The sequence below is a fragment of the Zingiber officinale genome, chromosome 4B (assembly GCF_018446385.1).
Source record: "Zingiber officinale cultivar Zhangliang chromosome 4B, Zo_v1.1, whole genome shotgun sequence".
In the NCBI taxonomy this organism is placed as follows: domain Eukaryota; kingdom Viridiplantae; phylum Streptophyta; class Magnoliopsida; order Zingiberales; family Zingiberaceae; genus Zingiber; species Zingiber officinale.
The window spans coordinates 3,886,328-3,908,448 of NC_055993.1; the positions used below are offsets into that span (position 1 = coordinate 3,886,328).

General features: G+C 35.2%; 2 protein-coding genes and 5 non-coding genes across 7 annotated transcripts; 4 read left to right on the plus strand and 3 right to left on the minus strand.

The window, feature by feature from the left end:
• Nucleotides 1–3,879: 3,879 nt before the first annotated feature.
• TRNAA-AGC lies at nucleotides 3,880–3,952 on the plus strand. Its single transcript has one exon. It is a non-coding gene; the product is annotated as a tRNA-Ala (tRNA).
• A 152-nt stretch (nucleotides 3,953–4,104) lies between these two features.
• Nucleotides 4,105–4,186, minus strand: TRNAS-UGA. Its single transcript has one exon. It is a non-coding gene; the product is annotated as a tRNA-Ser (tRNA).
• Nucleotides 4,187–7,487: 3,301 nt separating this feature from the next.
• On the minus strand, nucleotides 7,488–8,184 carry LOC121977326 (tRNA (guanine(26)-N(2))-dimethyltransferase-like). Its single transcript, XM_042529908.1, has one exon. The coding sequence runs from the start codon at nucleotides 8,159–8,161 to the stop codon at nucleotides 7,547–7,549; it is 615 nt and encodes a 204-aa protein (XP_042385842.1). The 5' UTR covers nucleotides 8,162–8,184; the 3' UTR covers nucleotides 7,488–7,546.
• Nucleotides 8,185–12,875: 4,691 nt separating this feature from the next.
• Nucleotides 12,876–12,948, plus strand: TRNAA-AGC. Its single transcript has one exon. It is a non-coding gene; the product is annotated as a tRNA-Ala (tRNA).
• Nucleotides 12,949–13,016: 68 nt separating this feature from the next.
• TRNAA-AGC lies at nucleotides 13,017–13,089 on the plus strand. Its single transcript has one exon. It is a non-coding gene; the product is annotated as a tRNA-Ala (tRNA).
• A 167-nt stretch (nucleotides 13,090–13,256) lies between these two features.
• TRNAS-UGA lies at nucleotides 13,257–13,338 on the minus strand. Its single transcript has one exon. It is a non-coding gene; the product is annotated as a tRNA-Ser (tRNA).
• Nucleotides 13,339–14,639: 1,301 nt separating this feature from the next.
• On the plus strand, nucleotides 14,640–15,500 carry LOC121974472. The gene has a single exon (XM_042525550.1). It carries the CDS (start codon nucleotides 14,755–14,757, stop codon nucleotides 15,325–15,327), a length of 573 nt encoding a protein of 190 aa, XP_042381484.1. The 5' UTR covers nucleotides 14,640–14,754; the 3' UTR covers nucleotides 15,328–15,500.
• The last annotated feature ends 6,621 nt before the right edge of the window (nucleotides 15,501–22,121 follow it).

Below are 22,121 nucleotides of genomic sequence, written 5' to 3' on the forward strand. Positions count from 1 at the left end.
CACAAAATTAAGAAGCGAATTTTGCGAATTTGAAACATGTAATCTTTAATTTAAAGATTTAGTTCAATTTCAATTTTTAATTTAAGAACTAATTTAATATCGGTATCTAAATTAATGACACAATTAAATTGTTTTACTTGTTAAATTATGAGGTAAATTCTTTAAATTGGACATAAGTGTTCTTTAATTTTACGATTTAATGTTAATTTTGGTGTTTAATCAAAAATTAATTTTAGTCTTAATATTAGCAACCAAAATTAATAGCCGGTCACAAATTAATTACTTAATATTAATATCATTCTCTAAAAGTTTGCAACTAAATATATTAATCAGTCGCCTAAAGTCCTAAAGATGCATACAATTTTTTTTTTTACATAAGAGGCAAACTTACGTGGTATTTTCGGCCATGATAAGTAAAAAATCTAAAGAAATAAAACCAACAATTATATGATATTAATTTTTTCACAAGAAATATATAAGTCTAATAATCTAATCGAGAGGACCAGTAAACATTAATTAAGTTAGACTAATACATATGGAACTCAAAGTGATATTTGTTAAAATAGTGAATGAAATTGATTACAATATGAAGATAAAAGTTTAATTCTATATATGCTGTAAATCTATTAAATAGGCAACTCACTAATATTGTCAACAAAAAAACAAAGAGTATATGAACAGGAGGATGTGGTGCCACCGTCAGCTATTGGTGTGGTGAGGAAGGATTATTTTTTTTGTTGTTGAAAAAGGAAGTATAAATAAATTAGATAGAAATAAAGGGTAACATAAATAAAAATTTGGAAAAAAACAGATTATAATAATATAATTATTGATTGGCTTAAAAATTGATTGTTATTTACTATAATAATTATTTATTAAATTTTTATCAATAATCCTATTAAATTTTATTATAAAATTGTAAAAAATAAAAAAAAATCAAAAAATATATCAACATAAATTTTACATTATATTTTTAAATTTCTTACTAGCTAATATTAATATAAATATTATTGAAATATTAAAAAGAAATTACTAAAAAAAATTGAATGATATTTTAAATTAGAGAAAAACCAACTGTGTCGAGTTTGAACTTCTTGCTGTTTGACTCAACTTAATTTGATTATACCTCTAGTTAAAAACTACTAGTTAAACTTAACTTTAATTATAAAACATTATAATTTATCAGTAAAATATAATTTTGATTAGTAAAAAATTAAAATAACTGACGGATCTAACCTTGATTAGTATAAAAAATTAAATATTATCGATCAAATTTAACTTTGGATACGGAGAGCAAGTTGCATTATCGATCAAATATATTTGACTAGTAAATAATTAAATATTATCGATTAAATCTAATTTTGATCAGTAAAAAGTTTAAATATTATTGTTCAAATCTAATTTTGACCCATAGAAAATTACACATTACCAATCAAATATATTCACCTAGTAAAAATTTTAAATATTACTTGTTAAATCTAACTTCTTTGGTTAGTAAAAAATCTAGGGGCTTAAGACCTAGGAAAGCTTAAGACCTAGGAAATTTGATAAAAAATTTAAAATTTAAAAGACCTTTTAGTTAGGTCTAACTTCTTAAACTACCTTTAATAAAAAAATTTAATATTGTTGGCCAAATCTAATTTTGACTTATGGAAAATTGTACATTACCAACCAAATATATTTGGTTAGTAAAAAATTAAATATTTTCAATTAAATCTAATTTTAGTTAGTAAAAAGTTAAATATTATCCACTAAATCAAACTTTGGTAAATCAACATTTAAATTACTAGCCAAATTTAATTTTGACCGAATAAAAAATTTAAATTGTCTCAAAATAAATTTTGACTGATAATTATAATTATTTACCGGCTAAAATGAATTTAATTGATAATTTTAAATGTTTACCAACCAAAATGAATTTAACCGATAATTTTAAATATTTACTGATCAAATTCAATTCAGACAGAAAAATTTTACTGATAAATCTAACTTTTCTCGTAATTATAATTAGCATGACAAACAAAGTATATTTCGCAGCTTGAGAGTTGTGTAAGCACTTTGCCATTATAAAATATTTCTCCTGCACAATAAGAGAGGAAAACTTCGCTAGTATTAATAATTTTGCACTTGCACTCTCTAGCTCCAAGAAGGAAGAGGATAAAAACTTGTAATATCTAGATAAATGGCTTCTCAGGCCATCTTAAAAGTGATTGTATATTTAAACAATCAAAGCAAGCTAGCCTATCCATGATAGAAAAGAAAATTTTACACAATGATTACTAATAAGTGTTAGGTCCTTGGCGGTCAATTAAAGGGGATAAATAGCCTTGTAAAAATGAAACAACTTTCTCATTTTTTACCGCATGATTAAAATAGACACTTGTATAAAAGAAATAAAAAAATTGATTAAAAAGAAGAGACACAAAATAGTTATTTAATTTGTAATCAAGGGATTGTTAATCCCAGAAAGTTGAAAGTTCACTAAAAGTCTCCTTCAGATAGAGAAATCTGTTGTAGCAGTTAAATCACTCACACAGTAGTAGAATAAATAAAGAAATCAATTACAAGTGTTGTTATCTAGCTACTGGGATCAGGGCTATATTTATAGCTCTAATTGGGTCGTCTGAAAGGATTCCAGGCGCCTAGACATGGATAAAATTTTATCCCCATCACATCGAATCGCGTCATGTCGCGTTTCGATAATATTTCTGGTCTTGGCGCACGAACCGGCTTGATCCGGCCCTTGCTGGGCGAGGCACCCAGGTTATCCGGACTCCCGAACCGTGAGTCAACATTCTGTTGACTTTTCGGTTCAAGCTCTTGCTCCAGGTCTTCTCACTTGAGTCCGGGTCTTCCGTTCCGGCTCCGTTCGCTTGGGTGATTTTGTCCATCCGGAATAGGTATCACCCGAACTCATTTTCCGATCATCTTGAGCAACCTTCCGCTCTGGCTTCTCGTCCTGGGAAACACCGCGCGCTTTCTACTCGTCCGCCACTGTACTCTTTCACAGCTCCTTGTCGTCCCTCGGACGTACTGAGCCCGTCGATTATCTCTCGTACCGTCCTTCTTGCTAGCTGCGTCTTTCGCTCGACTTTCTGTGCTCTTAAGTTCCTGTACATTTAGATATAAGAATATCAAAATATAACATAACCTAATTTACTTAGTTAATCATATTAAAATTATCATGATACAGTGAGTAGCTCAACTCAGCATATTAAGGCAACAAACTAGGATGAATTGTTTCAATTGATATTTCATATATAGACACGGAATAGAACTATAAGGCATAGAATAACAACATGCTCCCCGACGCTTATACTGGATATGAGAAAATATGGACCGGAAAACCTATGATTAATTTACATTGAATCTTATTAGTCTACTGTAATAATCTTTTTACAACTTGTTTTTGAATGTAAATTTTATGGAATTAGAATTCTCTTTCTAACATTAATTGGTGATTGGACGACGACATATCTCTGTCTGACAACCAAAGATGTGAATTAACACATGAGAATTGGGATTAGAATTCCTAAAAGTTTTTCTCTAATATTGATTTGAGATTCATTTCCATCAGGAATAAGTTCCACACAATCGATAGGCAGCTAGCAAAAAATAGAAAGGCATACGAGAAGGTAAATAATATTCTATTAATTGCTTCAAAGTTAATACAACTATAGGGAGTAAGCAAAAAAAATTGTAAAAATGAATTAAACTACTTGGCCACTAATAGCATAAGTTAAGCTTAACCAGTGAGGTCGATGCCCTCCTGATGAATACCCATCAGTGGAGGTGATGTACAGTTATCCTCCCTTCCCCTTTGAATGAAGAATCGATCAGAAAGAAATCAATAAATATGAAATCACTGATTATTACAGCGGGGATGTAGCTCAGATGGTAGAGCGCTCGCTTAGCATGCGAGAGGTACGGGGATCGATACCCCGCATCTCCAAATTTTTTTTTAAATTTTTCTCCACTGCCGCGCCAGATGGCAATTTGATCCTTGTTTATAATTATGGGCCGGCCGTTTGGATTAGTCTGGCCCAAATTGTGTGACTGGCATCTCAAAATACACAATAAAAATGAGAAAATTTGAATATTAATCGTCGACAGCAGGGTTTGAACCTGCGCGGGCAAAGCCCAACAGATTTCAAGTCTGTCTCCTTAACCACTCGGACATATCGACGATGACACTTTTTTTCAATTAATTTAATATATGGTTTATAATTAGTTCCTATATAATTTATTTTGAAGCAAGTTTAAGATTTAACGAAATTGTTTTGTAAATACATAGTAGCGAAAAAAATTTCCCTTCTCAAAGTCTATCTTATTCTTATTGTATTCAATACAATAAAATCTTTCTTAAGTGTCCACTGAAATGAGACTCTGGCAAAGCATAACTAAAAACTAAGGCTGTCTAACATAATTTCCCTATCTTTTTTGTTGTCCAAGAAAACAAAGCCACAAGGACCTTTTACCTCAGGCATGACTCCAAACATCAAATGCACATGCACTTGTGTGTTTAGAAGTGACAACATTAAAAACTATCATGATTTCAAGTGGCCTTGCCTTACTACAAAGGAAAGCTTCGTGATGATGAGACAAAACTGTTCCTCATACTAATTAACTGATTAAGTCGTAAACTCCAAGATAAAGTTGTCATTTCCTTTCTATGATTTATGAATGACAATTAATATCTGCATGCTTGATTGCTTTCGACTGTAGTTTAGACGGCCTCTTAATATCAAGTAAGCGTCTCTAATCCTCGCATTAATGGAATATTTTATTAGCTAGAGTCCTAGAGTCAATCATTTGATGATTATATTTTAGACTTATTGTATCATATTCTATATAAATAAAGGCATTTAGATTTTGGTTATTATACTTACTTGTATTGGTGCCAAATAAACTAAGTATAATAATGTCCTTGAGTAGATGGTTCTCACCTATATTAATCGGTTAGTTGAACCGATAGTGAGATGATATAGGGAACACTACTCTTAATCATTTCTAGTCAAGTATTAACATTCAGGGACAATGTTAATGCAATAAGACTAGCATGTAGGTCAACCAGATGACTTGATCTCACAAGTCATGGATATAGAGATATCAAGTTGACACATGGGTATACATTAGAGAATGTATACTGAATGACCCGCCATGAGAAAGTATCATGGATCGTTATATGAGTGTCATATACTTTCTCATGTGGCTATTAGTATGACTACTAGTCCTTAGACCTGAAGTCATCATAGATCCCTACATAAGGAGTTATGTACTTTGGTTTCGTCAAACGTCACCCGTAACTGGGTGGACTATAAAGGCGATTACTGGGTATATAACAAATTATGCAGAGGGATGTGAGTGATGTAGATGGGATCTATCTCTCCTATATGACGGGAGAGACATCGGTATTGTTGATAGAGTGAGACCACGAAGTGCATGGTCATGCCCAAATGAGTCAATATAGGATATTGAGCTCATTTGATTTAGTGTGTCTACTTGGAGTTCAAGATTTAGATTGATTAGAGGATGACACGGTCTATGCCTCATATTAATCAATCTAGATGTCTAGGATAGAAGGACACTTGTCATATATTGTGAGGAGTCACAATTAGTAGTCACAAGGTGATGTCGGATCTCGATATTCTTGTAACTTGGGTAGTAATGATGTGTTGCTAGATACCGCTCATTACTTATGCTCCTAAATGGGTTTAGGGCATTGCCAACGTTACAAGAACCTATAGGGTCACACACTTAGGACAATTAGATGGAGATTAGGTTCATATGATGAACCAAGATGATTAGATTCATTTGATGAATCAAATTGGATTAAGAGTAATTCTAATTGAGCTAACTTGAGTTCGACTCAAGTTGATTCATATGTTCAATGAGTCTAATTTAGATTTTGACTCATTGAATCAATTTAATTAAATGAATTAGATTCATTATATTAAGTTGGCTTGAATCAAATGGTTGGATTCGATCAACCATGGAAGAGATTTGGTCAAGTTTGACTTGATTTGAGAGGAAGATTAAAAGTCAAGTTTGACTTGACTTTATGCCACCTCATTGGTGAGTTGACATTGATGTGGACCAATGATGTTACTCCACATCATCATGGGTGCCACCTCATGGAAGTTACAAAGTCATTCTCTTTAATGACTTCATATTAATTGCAATTAATGCAATTTATTTGGGAGTTTCACAATGAGAGTGGCCGACCACTTTTGGTTTGAATGAGAATTCATTTTTTCATTCAAGTGTGTATCTTCTTACTCTCAAGCTCTCCCTCTCCTCCTCAACTTGGCCGAACCATACATAGGTGCTAGCACACCTTTTGTGTGGTTTTCTCCACCTACGTGTTCGTGTGGATACTTCTAGAGGGGTATCTATTTTGATACTCTCGAGATCCGGCGTTTTGGACGAGCGGGATACGCGAAAGGCACGCTTCGAAGGTATAATTCTTCTTCATGTAGATCTAGGAGTAGATCTAAGTTGTAAACTCGTACTCGTATCGTTTTTGAAAAGTTTTCTTCGCACGAGATCCGTTGGCTAGGGTGATTCGGGGTTTCTGCGACACGAAAAAGCGATTTTCGCGATCCAAAAAACCCAACATATTTATCATTATTCATTGAATCAGAGGTGGAGCAATTAATCAAAAGAACACATGCCATGATTAAGTCGATTCTGCAACAGTTCTGCCTTCCCTGCTTCACAATTGTGAGAGTACTGTAGCTCCTTAGTCAGTACCGTGCCCACATATCATTATGCTCCAGCACAGGAATTATTTTGTCAGTGGCTCACCACCTTCAACCTAATCAATAGGTTTCCGCACGGTGCTCCAGTCCACCACTTAGCAGATTACATGGTATTTATTCTAACAAATTTTAGGATTAATTTTTAAGTGATACAAAATATTAGTCTGATTTTTTCATGCAAAGGACCGTTACGTTATGGTAAAATATCCTCCGTAATTTATCTGCTTGGATCTTATTTTGGAACCGACCATACTCAACTCAGCATCATTAAGGTTACAGACTTGGATGAATTATTTCAACGAAGTAAGCAATTGATATTTCATAGAAGCGGATTAGAACTACAAAACATAGAACAGCAACATGTTCCTCGGCACTTAGACTGGATATGAGAAAATATGGAATTGAAAACCTGTGATTAATTTGTGCACATTGAATCTTATTAGTCCACTGTAATCTTTTACATTTTGTTTTGAAATGTAAAAATTTATAGTTTTAGAATTCTCTTTCTAACATTGAACGACATACCTAAATATGTGAATTGAAACATGAGAATTGGGATTAGAATTCCTACAAGTTCTTCTCTAATATTGATTTGAGATTCATTTCCATCAGGAATAAGTTCCATACAATCTGAGAAATCGATAGACAGCTAGCAAAAACAGGAAGGCATACAAGAAGCTAAATAATATTCTGTTACTTCAAAATTAATTCAACAATTGGGAGTAAGCAAAAGAAAATGTAAAGATGAATTGAACTACTTGGCCACTAATAGCATAGGTCAAGTTTTACCAGTGAGGTCGATGCCCTCCTGAGGAATGCCCATCGGTGGAGGTGATGTACAGCAATCCTCCCTTCCTGACAGTGGCAACAGCCATCCCCATGAACGAGGAGTCGCTCCCGAAGGAATCAACGTCCACAAAATCGAAGAACTCCCTGCGGAGGTAGTTCTCGGCCAGGACCCTGTTGGCGTCGAGGTGGCTGACGACCCAGCAGCGGTCGCCGCCTGGAGACACGCGGGGGTGGCGGGATAGATTGGAGAGGATGAGGGGCCGGCAGTCCTCGGAGGCGTCGTTGGCCCAGACGAAGTCGGCGCCGGCCTGGGCCAGGTAACGGAGAGCGCGGATGCCGCAGCCGCACATTGCATCGATGACACGGAGGCCACTACCGCTGCAGAGGGACTGGCGGTGAAGGGCGGCGGAGAGGACGCCAAGGTCGCGGCCCACGGCGCTCTCGCTGCGGAAGAAGGAATCGCCGGTCTCGAACTCGACGCCGCGCTCAGTCTGCGAGACGTTGGCGGGGAACGGAGGCCGACGGGTCGGGTTTCGTATACGGGTAAGGAGGAAGGGAGGGGAGGGAGGAATAGGAAAGAAGTGGGCCGCGACGGCGGCGGCGGCGGCCATGGCAGGGGAGAGGAGAGAGCAGACAGAGCAGCAGTGTAAATTTTGGGATAACGAATCGCGTAACTAACGTGGTTGAGTCGAACCCGAGACCGGTGTTGATGAAACAAAAACATAACTCTTATATTATTTGTAATAAATAATATCAACGGGGATCGATAGGAAATTTGTATAGGAAATAATTTTAGATTCGATTTTAAATTAATCAATTTTTTTATAATATATGTAGTCAAGTCTTCAGGGATGAAAAACCTTAGATTGCTGGTAGTTCGTCTGGTCGATACTTCGATATTAGGATTTAGATTTTATAATTGGAAGAAATATTGAATTGTTTCTACGCTCCTTATATATAATCCATTGATTCTCATATCAACGGTATGATGAGTCACCGGCAACCATAGATTCGGAGAAGAGGAGAAAAGAAGAATGAAGAGGTAGAAGAATAGAAGAAGAGACGGCGAACTTACTAAGACGTCATAGATGAAGAAGTAGATGAAGACATAGATATGAGTTAATAATAATTATAGCTCATTTCCATTATAATATATATCATCTCAAAATATAAAGTATATTGTCATATATTTATTATAATAATACACCTCCTTCACTCACATTCCTTTTAACACGTGTTATTATGGATCTCATAATACACTCAATTATTTTAAAATTATATCATATGAAATAAATATATTTTAAAATATTAAAACTATTATAATTATTTTTAATAATAATCTTACTTTTTAAAAAAAAATAATTTTACTATTTTTTTAAAAAATAATATTAAATTTTTTAAATATATTTATTAAATAAAATAGAACAAGTCGTTAACTAGCTGCAATTTTTTTGATTTTTTATTTAATTCAAATTAAATAAAAAAATAAATTATAAATAATATAATATAAAATACAAGCCCAAACCATTCGAAAAAAGTCAGTACAAAAATCAAATTATTATCGTTTAAAAAAATAAATATTATTATTATTAAAAAACACATTCATATTTTATTATTTACCTATTTTATTTCATTTATATTTTTTTAAATAATAATAATAATAATAATTATTATTATTTTTACATAGGGAGACAAATTCGGCCATGATTAACTCATAAGGAGGCAAATTGTTTAATTCATATCTAAGAAAAAAATCTAAAGAAAGAAAACCAACAATTATATGATATTAATTTTTTCACAAGAAATACATAGGCCTCTAAGAATAATCTAATCAAGAGGACCGGTAAGCATTAATTAAGTTAGACTAATATATATAGAACCCAAAGTGATATTTGTTAAAATAGTGAATCAAATTGATTACAATACGAAGATAAAAATTTAATTCTATATATGCTGTAAATCTATTAAATAGGCAACTCACTAATATTGTAAAAAAAAAATAAAAAACAAAGAGTATAACAAAGTGCAGTATGGTGACAGAAGGATGTAGTGCCACTGTCAGCTATTGGTTAGCTCAACTTAATTCGATTACACCTTAGTTAAAAATTACTAGCTAAACTTAACTTTAGTCATAAAACATTATAATTTATCAGTTAAATATAATTTTGATTAGTAAAAAATTAAAATAACTACGGATCAAACTTTGATTAGTATATAAAATTAAATATTATCTGTCAAATTTAACTTTGGATACGGAAAGCAAGTTGCATTATCAACTTAATATATTTGACTAGTAAATAATTAAATATTATCGGTTAAATCTAATTTTGATCAGTAAAAAGTTTAAATATTTTTGTTCAAATTTAATTTTGAGCCATAAAAAATTATACATTACCAATCGAATATATTCGGTTAGTAAAAAAAATTTAAATATTACTTGTCAAATCTAATTTCTTTGGTTAATAATAAATTAAATCTAAAATTTAACTTTGATGGAAAACAATTAAATATTAGACTAAATCTAATTTTGACTAAATAAATTTAGTTATTATAAAAATAAAATATTATAGACCAAATATAAATTTAACTAATAGAAAATTAAATATTACATACAAATCTAACTTTGCTTAGTAAAAAAATTATACATTATCAATCAAATAAATTTGACCAATAAATAATTAAATATTACGACAAAATCTAAATTTAGTCAGTCAAAAATTAAATATTACTTGTCAAATCTAATTTTAGCCTGTAGAAAATTACACTTAACCAACCAAATAAATTTGGTCAGTATAAAATTTAAATTTTACTTATAAAAATTATGGTAAATAAATTTAGCCAGTAAATTACCAATTAAATTTAACTACCTTCAATAAAAAAAGTTAAATATTGTTGGCCAAATCTAATTTTGACTTTTAGAAAATTATACATTACCAACCAAATATATTTGGTTAGTAAAAAATTAAATATTTTCAATTAAATCTAATTTTAGTTAGTAAAAAGTTAAATATTATCTACCAAATCAAACTTTGGTAAATCAACATTCAAATTACTAGCCAAATTTAATTTTAGCCAATAAAAAATTAAAATTGTCTCAAAATAAATTTTGACTAATAATTATAATTATTTACCAACTAAAATGAATTTAATTGATAATTTTAAATATTTACAGATCAAAATGAATTTAACTGATAATTCTAAATATTTACAGATCAAATTCAATTCAGACCAAAAAAAAAAAAAAATACTGACAAATCTGACTTTTCCCGTAGTTATAATTAGCATGACAAACAAAGTATATTTAATAGCTTGAGAGTTGTGTAAGCACTTTGCCATTATAAAATATTTCTCCTGCACAATAAGAGAGGGAAACTTTACAAGTATTAATAATTTTGCACTTGCACTCTCTAGCTCCAAGAAGGAAGAGGATAAAAACATGTAATGTCTAGATAAATGGCTTCTCAGGCCATCTTAAAAGTGATTATATATTTAAACAATCAAAGCAAACTAGCCTATCCATGATAAAAAAGAAATTTTTCACAATGATTACTAATAAGTGTTAGGTCCTTTAACGATCGGTTAAAGGGGATAAATAGTCTTGTAAAAATGAAACACCTTTCTCATTTTTTATTCGCATGATTAAAATAGACACTTACATAAAATAAATAAAAAAAATTGAAGAAATAAAAAAATTGATTAAAAAAAGAGACACAAAATAATTATTTGGTTTATAATCAAGGAATTGTTAATCCCAGGAAATTGAAAGTTCACTAAAAGTCTCCTTCAGGTGGAGAAATATGTTATAGCAGTTAAAGCATTCACACGGTAATAGAATAAATAAAGAAATCGATTACAAGTGTTGTATCTGGTTACTGGGATCATGACTGTATTTACAGCCCTAATCGGGTTACCTGAAAGGATTCCAGGTGCTTAGACATGGATAGAATTTTATTCCTGTCGCATCGGATTGCACCATGTTACGTTTCGATAATATTTTTGGTCTTGGCGCATGGACCGGGTTGATCTGACCCTTGCTGGGTGAGGCGCCTAGGTTATCCAGGCGCTCGAACTGTGAGTCAACATTCTGTTGACTTTTCGATCCTCGCTCTTGCTCTAGTTCCGCTCGCTTGAGTCCGAGTTTTCCGCTCCGGTTTCGCTCACTTGTGTGATTTCGCCCATCCGGAATAGGTATCACCCGAACCTATTTTCCGGTCTTCTCGAGCAACCTTCCGCTCCGGCTTCTCGTCCTGGAAAACGCCGCGCGCTTCCTACTCGTCTGCCACTGTACTCTTCCGCAGCTCCTTGTCTCTCAGACACTCTGAGTCCGTCGACTCTCTCTCGTACCGTCCTTCTCGCTAGCTGCGTCTTTCGCTCGACTTTCTGTGCTCCTAAGTTCCTGTACACTTAGATACAAGGATATCAAAATATAACAAGACCTAACTTACTTAGTTAATCATATTAAAATTACCTTGAGGTACTTACAATGAGTAGCTCAACTCAACATATTATGGCAACAAGCTTGGATGAATTGTTTCAATTGATATTTCATATATAGATACGGATTAGAACTATAAGACATAGAACAACAACATGCTTTTCGGCAGAGGTGGATCATGGAATTCAAATATACAGGGACAATTTTTACACGGAACAAAGGATGATATCCTCTATTTTCACTGGTGGAATCCCATAATACTAAGGATTACACCACCGACAAGGGAGGCATCCCCCAACTGAATCTGCCCCTGCTCCCGGCGCTTAGACTGGATATGAGAAAATATGAACCGGAAAACCTGTGATTAATTTACATTGAATCCTATTAGTCTACTGTAATCTTTTTTGTTTTGAAATGTAAAATTTTATGGAATTAAAATTCTCTTTCTAACATTAATTGGTGATTGGACGGCACATCTCTGTCTGACAACAAAATATGTGAATTAAAACATGAGAATTGGGATTAGAATTCCTAAAAGCTCTTCTCTAATATTGATTTGAGATTCATTTCCATCAGGAATAAGTTCCGTACAATCGATAGGCAGCTAGCAAAAAAACAGAAAGGCATACGAGATGGTAAATAATATTCTGTTAATTGCTTCAAAGTTAATACAACTATAGGGAGTAAGCAAAAAAAAATTGTAAAGATGAATTAAATTACTTGGCCACTAATACCATAAGTTAAGCTTAACCAGTGAGGTCGATGCCCTCCTGATGAATACCCATTAGTGGAGGTGATGTACACTAATCCTCCCTGACCGTGGCCATCCCTTTGAACGAGGAATCGTTTCGAAATAAACCAATTCTAATGAAATCATTGCTAATCACATCGGGGATGTAGCTCAGATGGTAGAGCGCTCGCTTAGCATGCGAGAGGTACGGGGATCGATACCCCGCATCTCCAGACTTTTTTTTAAACGATAAATCGATTAGAAAGAACTCAATTAAAATGAAATCATTACTTATCACAACGGGGATGTAGCTCAGATGGTAGAGCGCTCGCTTAGCATGCGAGAGGTACGGGGATCGATACCCCGCATCTCCAAAATTTTTTTTTAAAAATTTTTCTCCTGTTTCTCCACTGCCGCGCCAGATGGCCAGTTGCCCCATTTATAATTATGGGCCGACCGTTTGGATTAGTCCGGCCCAAATGGTGTGCCTGTCATCTCAAAATACACAATAAAAATGAAAAAATAAAGAATTTTTATTAATCGTCGACAGCAGGGTTCGAACCTGCGCGGGCAAAGCCCAACAGATTTCAAGTCTGTCTCCTTAACCACTCGGACATATCGACGATGACATTTTCTTCCATTTAATTTACTATATGTTTTATATTTAGTTCCTATATAGTTTATTTTGAAGCAAGTTTAAGATTTAACGAAATTGTTTTGTAAATATATAGTAGCGAAAAAAATTCCCTTCTCAAAGTCTATCATATTCTTATCGTATTAAGTGTCCACTGAAATGAGGCTCTGGCAAAGTATAACTAAAAACTAAGGCTGTCTAACATAATTTCCCTATCTTTTTTGTTGTCCAAGAAAACAAAGCCACAAGGACCTTTTACCTCAGGCATGACTCCAAATATCAAATGCACTTGTGTGTTTAGAAGTGACAACATTAAAAACTATCATGATTTCAAGTGGCCTTGCCTTACTACAAAGGAAAGCTTCGTGATGATGAGACAAAACTGTTCCTCATACTAATTAACTGATTAAGTCGTAAACTCCAAGATAAAGTTGTCATTTCCCTATTTCCCTTTCACGATTTATGAATGACAGTTAATGTCTGCATGCTTGATTGCTTTCGACTGTAGTTTAGACGACCTCTTAATATCAAGTAAGCGCCTCTAATCCTCGCATTAATGGAATATTTATCATTATTCATTGAATCAGAGGTGGAGCAATTAATCAAAAGAACACATGCCATGATTAAATGGGTTCTGCAACAGTTACTGCCTTCACTGCTTCACAATTGTAAGAGTACTGCAGCTCCTTAGTCAGTACCGTGCCCACGGATCATTATGCTTCAGCACGCACGGGGCTCCACCAATTAGCACATTACATGGTATCTATTCTAACAAATTTTAGGATTAATTTTTAAGTGATACAAAATATTTCATTATTAGTCTTATTTTTTCATGCAAAGGACCATTAAGTTATGATAAAATATATTTCATAATTTATCTACTTATATTTTATCTTGGAACCGATGATACTAGATCATTTGGAGCAAAGATATCAATTTTTACTCCAATATAAATTCCCATAGGATACGGGCAATAGCAGAATGCCCATGTAATATCAATTTTGACAACAATCTAATGTCAAAATTTTAAAATTCTCCATATATAATTATCTTAAATAAGATTTGAATTTTAATAATTAGGGAGTCGGTCTCAATTCTTCCTATGCATTGAAGCAATAAAGATGAATTTAAAGTATGTTATCACTCAAACCATAAGGATGGACTTAATTGGGGGTTATTTTGTACTTTTTGCCCATACAAATTTTAAAGTATTTTTAAAAATAAATTTTAAAATATTGATATTAAAAGTATCTTTTAATTTATTATTATTATTATTATTAAAATGTGCCTCTACAATTACAGCACGACTCGTTCTCCGAGTTGAATGTCCCCTCACAGCAGCCCCAGCGGCGTCCGCATATCCATCCGCCTTGTAGTTCGTCGGAGTAGGCTAAGTTAACTAGAGATGATCTCCGGCGGCGCTGGCGGTGGCTCCTTCCTCCTCCAAATCAAGGAAGACGACAAGTTCTGCGCCAGGTTGCTCTCCAAGGAGACCTCCCTCGCCAACTCCTCCTTCCGAGTGTACTACGGCGTGGCGGCCGCCGGATCCGTGCCTTTCCGGTGGGAATCCCGGCCAGGGACGCCCAAGCACACCACCTCCGCCGCCGTCCTCCCTCCGCTCACTCCTCCCCCTTGCTACCACTTTTCCAGTCCCAGGAGCAGGATCAGGTCGGCCAAGAAACCGGCGGGCTCTAAATCCAGCTTCTTGTCCCTCCCCAGGCTCCTCGCTCTCAAGAAGGCCACCGTCGGCGGCGGCCCGGCACCCTCCATGTCCCCTTCCTCCTCCCTGTCGCAGTCCTCCTCCTCCTCCTTCCTCTCATCCTCATCCTCTTACTCGCCGCGCTCCGACCACCACCGACGGCCCTCCGGCGACGACGAGGCGGAGTTCTCCGGCGGAGGGTCCCTCGCCTCGACCCTCTGCTTCGGGATGCGAATTTTCCTGGCGAAGAAGAACGCGCTGGCGCAATCCACCGGCTGATCAAATCATCATACACCTCATCAGCGTCGACCTCGCCTGAGCGATAAATCTTGTGGCGCAATCAGTATCGTAAAGCATGAACGAAAGGGCTCTTCTCTTGATAGTTCAACTGTATTTGTAAGAGAAAATACTTAATTACTCTCAAATCCAACTGCCAACTACTATATATCAAATACGAATGAAGAGCTTCTTCATATACATAATGCATGTCCGATTCACAGTCTCTTGCTCCATGATCAGCCATTAGTGCTCATCGAGAATGATTATAATTCGAACTGTTTTACGGATGCAACTTCCGGGATGTGGATCTCTGTCTAGAGGAGAAAGGAAAGACGGTCAATATTTTGAATCTTTAATTAGACCGGCAAATTTTCGAAAAGGATGCATCACAATGGAGAGCCCTTTTTCAGGTCTCTTTCAAAGAAATCGTGTCAAGTTTTCATATACAGATTGCGATAGGAAGGAGAAACAGAGAAGGCAACAATAAAAAATTTCAAATGTGTGGTTATTGTTCTGACCAAAAACTGTAGATGGCGGCTGATTAGCACACACTCTGAAGATCATCGAGAAGGAGGGTGAGAGGATCTGAAAAGCAGTTCAAAGAGTTCGAATGGTGTGGAAGAGGGATTTCGACATATCACTCTAGACGCAAGTTAGAATTTCCTTAAAGTATGAAAATCAGAGCATGAAAAAAGAAAGCAGAAAAAGAACTTAATGGAACCGAAAAGAGTTCAGGATCCTCTTACACTCACATTTTCTAGTGAAGTGATTAGATCCAACAATCGTTAATTACCTTTCTATTCATCAAGCATCGTGTATTTGAATGAGAGCTTTAAGGAGACTAGATCAGACGGCCACTTGACCACCTCTCTATTCATCCGGTACCATATGTTTTAGAATACTCACAGTTGTTGCCCACATCTCTTGAAAAAATTGGTCTCATCAATGAGGCGGTTACACTATCTCCTTATCCACACACCCCTTATGTGTTTTCAATGGGCCAACGTAAGTTGTAGGCTTGATCCGAGAATGAGGAAATGAGGTTGATATCGAGTGGCCTAAAGTTGAAGTCGAAGCAAGGAGAATGTTGGAATCTGAGGCTGAGATCGGGATATTGTCGGTGACTGCGGCTACTTGACCACCTCTCCCTTCATCCGATGCCACGCGTTTCAGAATATCCACCGTCATTGTCCGCATCTCTTGAAAAAAACAACCGCATCAATGAGGTAGTTACGTTGCCTCATCCATACGCCCCTCACGTATTTTCAGCGGACCACCATAGGGTGTATGTCTGATTTGAGGATAAGGAAATGAGGTCAATGTTGAATGGACTGAAGTTGAGATCAAAGCAGGGAGGATGTTGAGATCTGATTCTGAGACCGAGACGAAATCGATGACTGAAGCCAAGCTAGGGGCGATTTCAACGACTAAAACTGAGGCATGGAGGATGTTGGGATATGAGGTTGAAAACAAAACGATGTTGGTGACTGAGATTGAGCCAAAGGCGATGTTAGCGACTGAAATAGAGACATGAAGGATGTCGGGATCTAAGGCTGAGACATGGAAAATGTCGATGATTGAAGCTGAGACCGAGATGATATCAACGACTGAGGTTGAACCATGGGCAATGTAAAGATCTGAGGCTGAGACAGGAACAAAGTTGGTGGCTAGGACCAAGTTCGGGATAATATCAACGGCTGAAGCCGAGGCATAATAGTTAACTTGTCCTTAGTCAAATTTGAATCTTTGAGATGAATGTATTGAACAGGTTCGATTATATTTGAGTCCTTCTAGACTGAGTTTAATACCTTGTGAGTCACGTCTATCCTACCTTGACTTTAACTGACAGCCCAGTACGACTTTTGATTAAATGGAACACATAAGAGCTGTAAAATTCCACTACATCAGTTATCTTTCAGGTTATTTGGGTGAAAGCCCTTCACTATAGATTTCATAACAGCCCTCTTTGGATACCAATTAAGTCTGTGACATTATTTTCTAAATGACAGGAAACTGTCGAAGAAGAATCTGTCAAAAAAACACCAAGAGAGACAGATAGTGATAGAGAGGTGAGTTGTGAGATCATTAATTAGTGCAGTTGGGAAGAGATAGGTAGGCCCGAGCACACTTCTTTGACATAAATGGATTCAGCTTCCAACAATCTGCAAACAGGTGTCTCTCTATCAGGATTGTGTTCATGGATATCATTAATTGCACCTTTTTTTGTAGGGGCTTTACAGTAGGCTTTCCTGGAGGTTCATGAGCTTCAGTTGGGAGGGTTTTGCAAGTGCATACTTGGTTTCATGATGAGTCTTGAAACAACACATGGGACCAGATAGGAACTTTTCAGACACGGCTAGAGTGGAGTTCTTGGCTTCTTGCTGTTTTCACTCTGCTTGAAGCCTTCTTGATGGTCCATGAGTGCTGTGGCTATCATTTTCACTCTGCTTGAAGCCTTCTTGAAGGATGTGAATATGATAAATCATCGTTCAGAATTGTATTCTTTGGATGTGCAAGCAAATAAAACTAAGAAACAAAACTAAAAATCATCTCCCTAATAATTTCCTAACAATATTTAGAAGATCATAAAAATAAAAGGTAATTAACTAAGACCGTCTAAAGATAAAAAATAATCATGAATACAATCCCTAAAATAATCACTAAGAATGATGATCTCATCCATTTGAGCAATTAAGAATGATTCAAGCCCACGAGGTAAATGTACCTATTCTAACTCTCACATTCAAACATGGATGGAAGTGGAACTCACTCAATGATATTCACAACGCTTCGCTGCTATAGGCTTACTCATTTTCTAATTCTCTATCACCATAAATACATAGTATGCATGAATCAAAAGGATTTATTAAGAAATGGAATAGGGTCAAAAGAACTAAGTGAAGCAATTAAGATGGCTAAGAGAAAATAGATCAAAGAGTAAATGAGAGTATTGGATAAATATACCTGATGAGTTAATCAATTTGATATCTATGGATGAATGTCTCCACATGAACTTTATCATGACTGGAGTTTCAACCTTATACACTCATTACAAAACACTTCATTGAGTGAGAAATGATGTTCTTCAATGACCTCTAATTTGCTTGTACTTAGATGTCCAACGATCTCTTCCCTACTGTTTGTTATCCCTTTGAAGAATTTTCCTCAACATTTCTTGCTTCAAAATCTCAGAAACTTTGAAACCTTGTACTATATATTCTGTCAGCTCTCAATCACAGCAGCAAAGTTGAGACATTAGTGGTTGGTGGGCTATCTAATGCATGTGTCTGATAAGGCTGCACAAACAGCGCAAGCAAAGAGAATCCAAAGATCTCAGGAAACTGTAACATTCACTGGCACACAACAGTCCATGTTGTTACAAATTTTCAGATTTCGTTTCTGTAAATTCTGCAAAATTCCAACAATTCAACAGTTTGTGAACATTCACAACTCCTTTCCCTGAACTCAACATTTTCTGGTTTCGCTCTTGCATAATGCTACTCAGCTTTGTAAGATGCATTCTCATTTGCTTCAGCCTAAACAGAATACCTATGTACCGAATTCAGCTTCTGATAACAGCCTGAATTAGAAAAGTTAGAGTTGCACTTTTTCCAACTCAGTTGCCTGAAGGGAATTATTCCATTGCCATAGCAGTGTGGAGACATTGTCCACATAGGGAAACAGATCTTGCAGCAACTCGGCAGCTGGCAGTCTAATTCTCTAGCTGAAACTCCTTTGAGTCTGCCACATCATTCCAGAAAAGGACTGATTGAAAACTTTCAACATCTGAATGTGAATCTCTTTGCCCAGAATCTGATTTCTGAATTCAGGTACCAGGGGTTGACATGTTCTTAATCACAGGATCTTGGGAAGAAGAGAACAACTAATTTTTGCAGCTCAGCTTCTAGAAATCCAATTCTGATTCAATTCTTAAAGAACTTCAACAATTTGGAAAATCCAGAATTTAACTTCAGAGTTTCAGAATTGAGATTTCAAAGTAGTTTCAGCTTAGGTCCTAAAGGATTCAGCTTGGAAGTGAGTATCATTTAACATTAGAATGATTAAAACTTAAATTCAAAACTATACCAATCAAGAATAGCATAAGGACTTGGCACAAAATCAGATTCTCACTGTTTCCTGCTAATTCAGTTTTCCGAATCCAATAGCAGGATCTCACTTGCAGCTTGTTGCAAGTTGTTGGAAGCTTACTTCTTGCACAAGTACGGGAAGACACTGAATTATGAACTTCTGGTCTGTCCATTGTGTTAGTGTGCTGAATATTTCTGGATTCTGAAATTGCTGCACATATGAAGGAACAACTAAACAATCCAACAGCTAATCCCATTCCTGCATTTTCCCAGTTTCAGAAATCATGTTGTCATTTACTGTCTTCATACTAGATTCAAAAAGTCTGATTCAGAATTCAGATTCAAAGAAATCAGGGTTCTTACTTTTTTTTTTTTTTTTCAGATTCAATCCTCATGAATTTCCCAGATTTTCAACCATTGAAACTTGAAAAGGGGAAAATACTATTTGTCAATGAGGAGTTAAGGTATTTACTTGCACCATTTACTGATCAGAGGGTTACAAGAAAAATTGGACACACAATTGATACTCTAAATTCAAAACCCCTCCCTGTCCTATTTTTTTTTTCAGCCCAGCAATACAACAATGGAGTAACACTCAATTTGATTCAACTATTCATTAGCTCCCGGAATTTAACAACTATAACAGTCCTCTAAATTCCCAACCACAAAAATTTGCTTCAAAAGTCTGAATTCTTTAAACTATCTTCCCTTTTCTTTTAACCACACATATTGAGCCAATTGGAAGATGCACTCATGCTGCATTGGTAGAGAACTAACTCTAGTCCAATGTAGTCACAATAGCAAAAATAGCTCAGAATTCACATTTTGTCTCTGCAGCTCAAAAATTTCAGATTCAAACTTCTTATTCTGATTTCAAAATGCCTTCCAATCCATTTTCATTTCATCTCTATTATGTTTTTGTTTTTTTTTTCTTTACTACCTGCAAAATCACTCAATTCCTTATCATTCCATCTACAAGTGCCAACTTTTACAAGTCCCATCTCTCTTAATTGAGTACTGGAATTTTTCTCAAAGTCAAGAAACCAGAGATTGTGCCAATTGTTTCTTCTTGTGTTCATGGATATCGCAAAAAAAAATTACAAGAGAGAACACCCACCATCAATGAGAATATTAACACCAGTTTCAACACAGTCAATTTCAGAATACAAACTGCACTGGACAGATTCTAAACGACAAATATCAATATCTATGGTCTTGAATGCAATGCAGTTTTTTTATACCAGCATTTTTTTTTCAACTTCTGTTCATTCATCACAGCAGCATTCAAATCCTTACTTCACTTCAACAAGAGCAAGAAAAATCAGGGTGCATCAAAAATTCAGCTCCAAAATTCCACCAGTTGAGATCAAAAACAAAGAAACTGAACCAATCTTCATGAACCATTGCCAAATCTTCAAGATTTCTGAACATATGCAAACTCTCTCCCCCACACTTAAAATTTTGTCCATCCCAACTCATCAAGAAATTAGCCAAAACTCTCAATGGAAGTAAGGCAAAGCAAATATGGTAGGAGATAAAAGTGTTGAGTGAGTTATTCAACTAGAATTTAAAACAAAAAAATTTCAAAGGATGGGGAAAGAAATATCTTTTATCATGTTCATGCATGTGTATACTATTGTGATTTCATAAAGAAGCAAAGCAAGTGCATATCACATGAAAAAATAATAATAAAGTATAGACTCGAGGTGGTCCTCTCTAGGCAATTTTGGCAATCAAACTCAATTAATCAAAATAGAATTCATCACCACACTAACCAATAGCATGCAAGTAAAATATTCAATCATGTCAAATGATTTAGAACTTAGACGGTCAAATTTAAAGAACTTTTACTATTCTCAAAGTGTTACTAAGAATGCATAAGGAAGTGCTTATTACGGTGATAGAGGAAGCTCCGGTGGCAGACGTAAGGTTTTAGAGGAAGTGGCCAGATCGCACGCGTTCCTCTGCTTCGTCTCCAAATTGCGATGCACTGGTGAAGATGACGGAACGTCGGAGCTAGATGGAGTGGATAGGGAAGGAAAATCCCTAAACCCCAAGGTGGTGGATGGAGCTCCGGCGATGATCAGCGGTGGAAGGTGGAAGACCTCACTGATCGCGCGCCTCCTCTGTTTTCTCGCAAATTCCTGTAGCAATTTGACGAACAAAAACAGACCGTAGACGGTGGAAATTAGGTTTTAGCCGGCATCTGATCCAACGGCTTTAATCACTCAGATCAGAATCTAAAGTTTCAGATGTTGATCACAGACTGTGACTTGAATGGATTATATTTTTGACTTACCTCTCTTCATATCTTAAATGGATGGTCTAAATTATTCTAAAATTTAATTTCTCCATTTATATCTAAATTTGAGTTCAATTAGGTAATTAGGTATGATCTAATTTAGATCGTCCTTTATACCTATAAAGAATATATTAGAATATTAATATCATATAAGATAATTTATAATTAAATCTAAAAATAAATATAATTTATGAAATATGATATAAAATATATATATATATATATATATATATATATATATGGACTTGTGCACGTAAATCCGGATAGAACTCGAGACGTCTAGACTCATTTAGTATTTTTTTTATTTTGAGGTATATTATATATATTTAGGATTTAAAATTTTAGGATTTAGGAATTGAGTTATAATAAATTTGAGTCAATAAGTTTTTCCCTCTATTATTCAT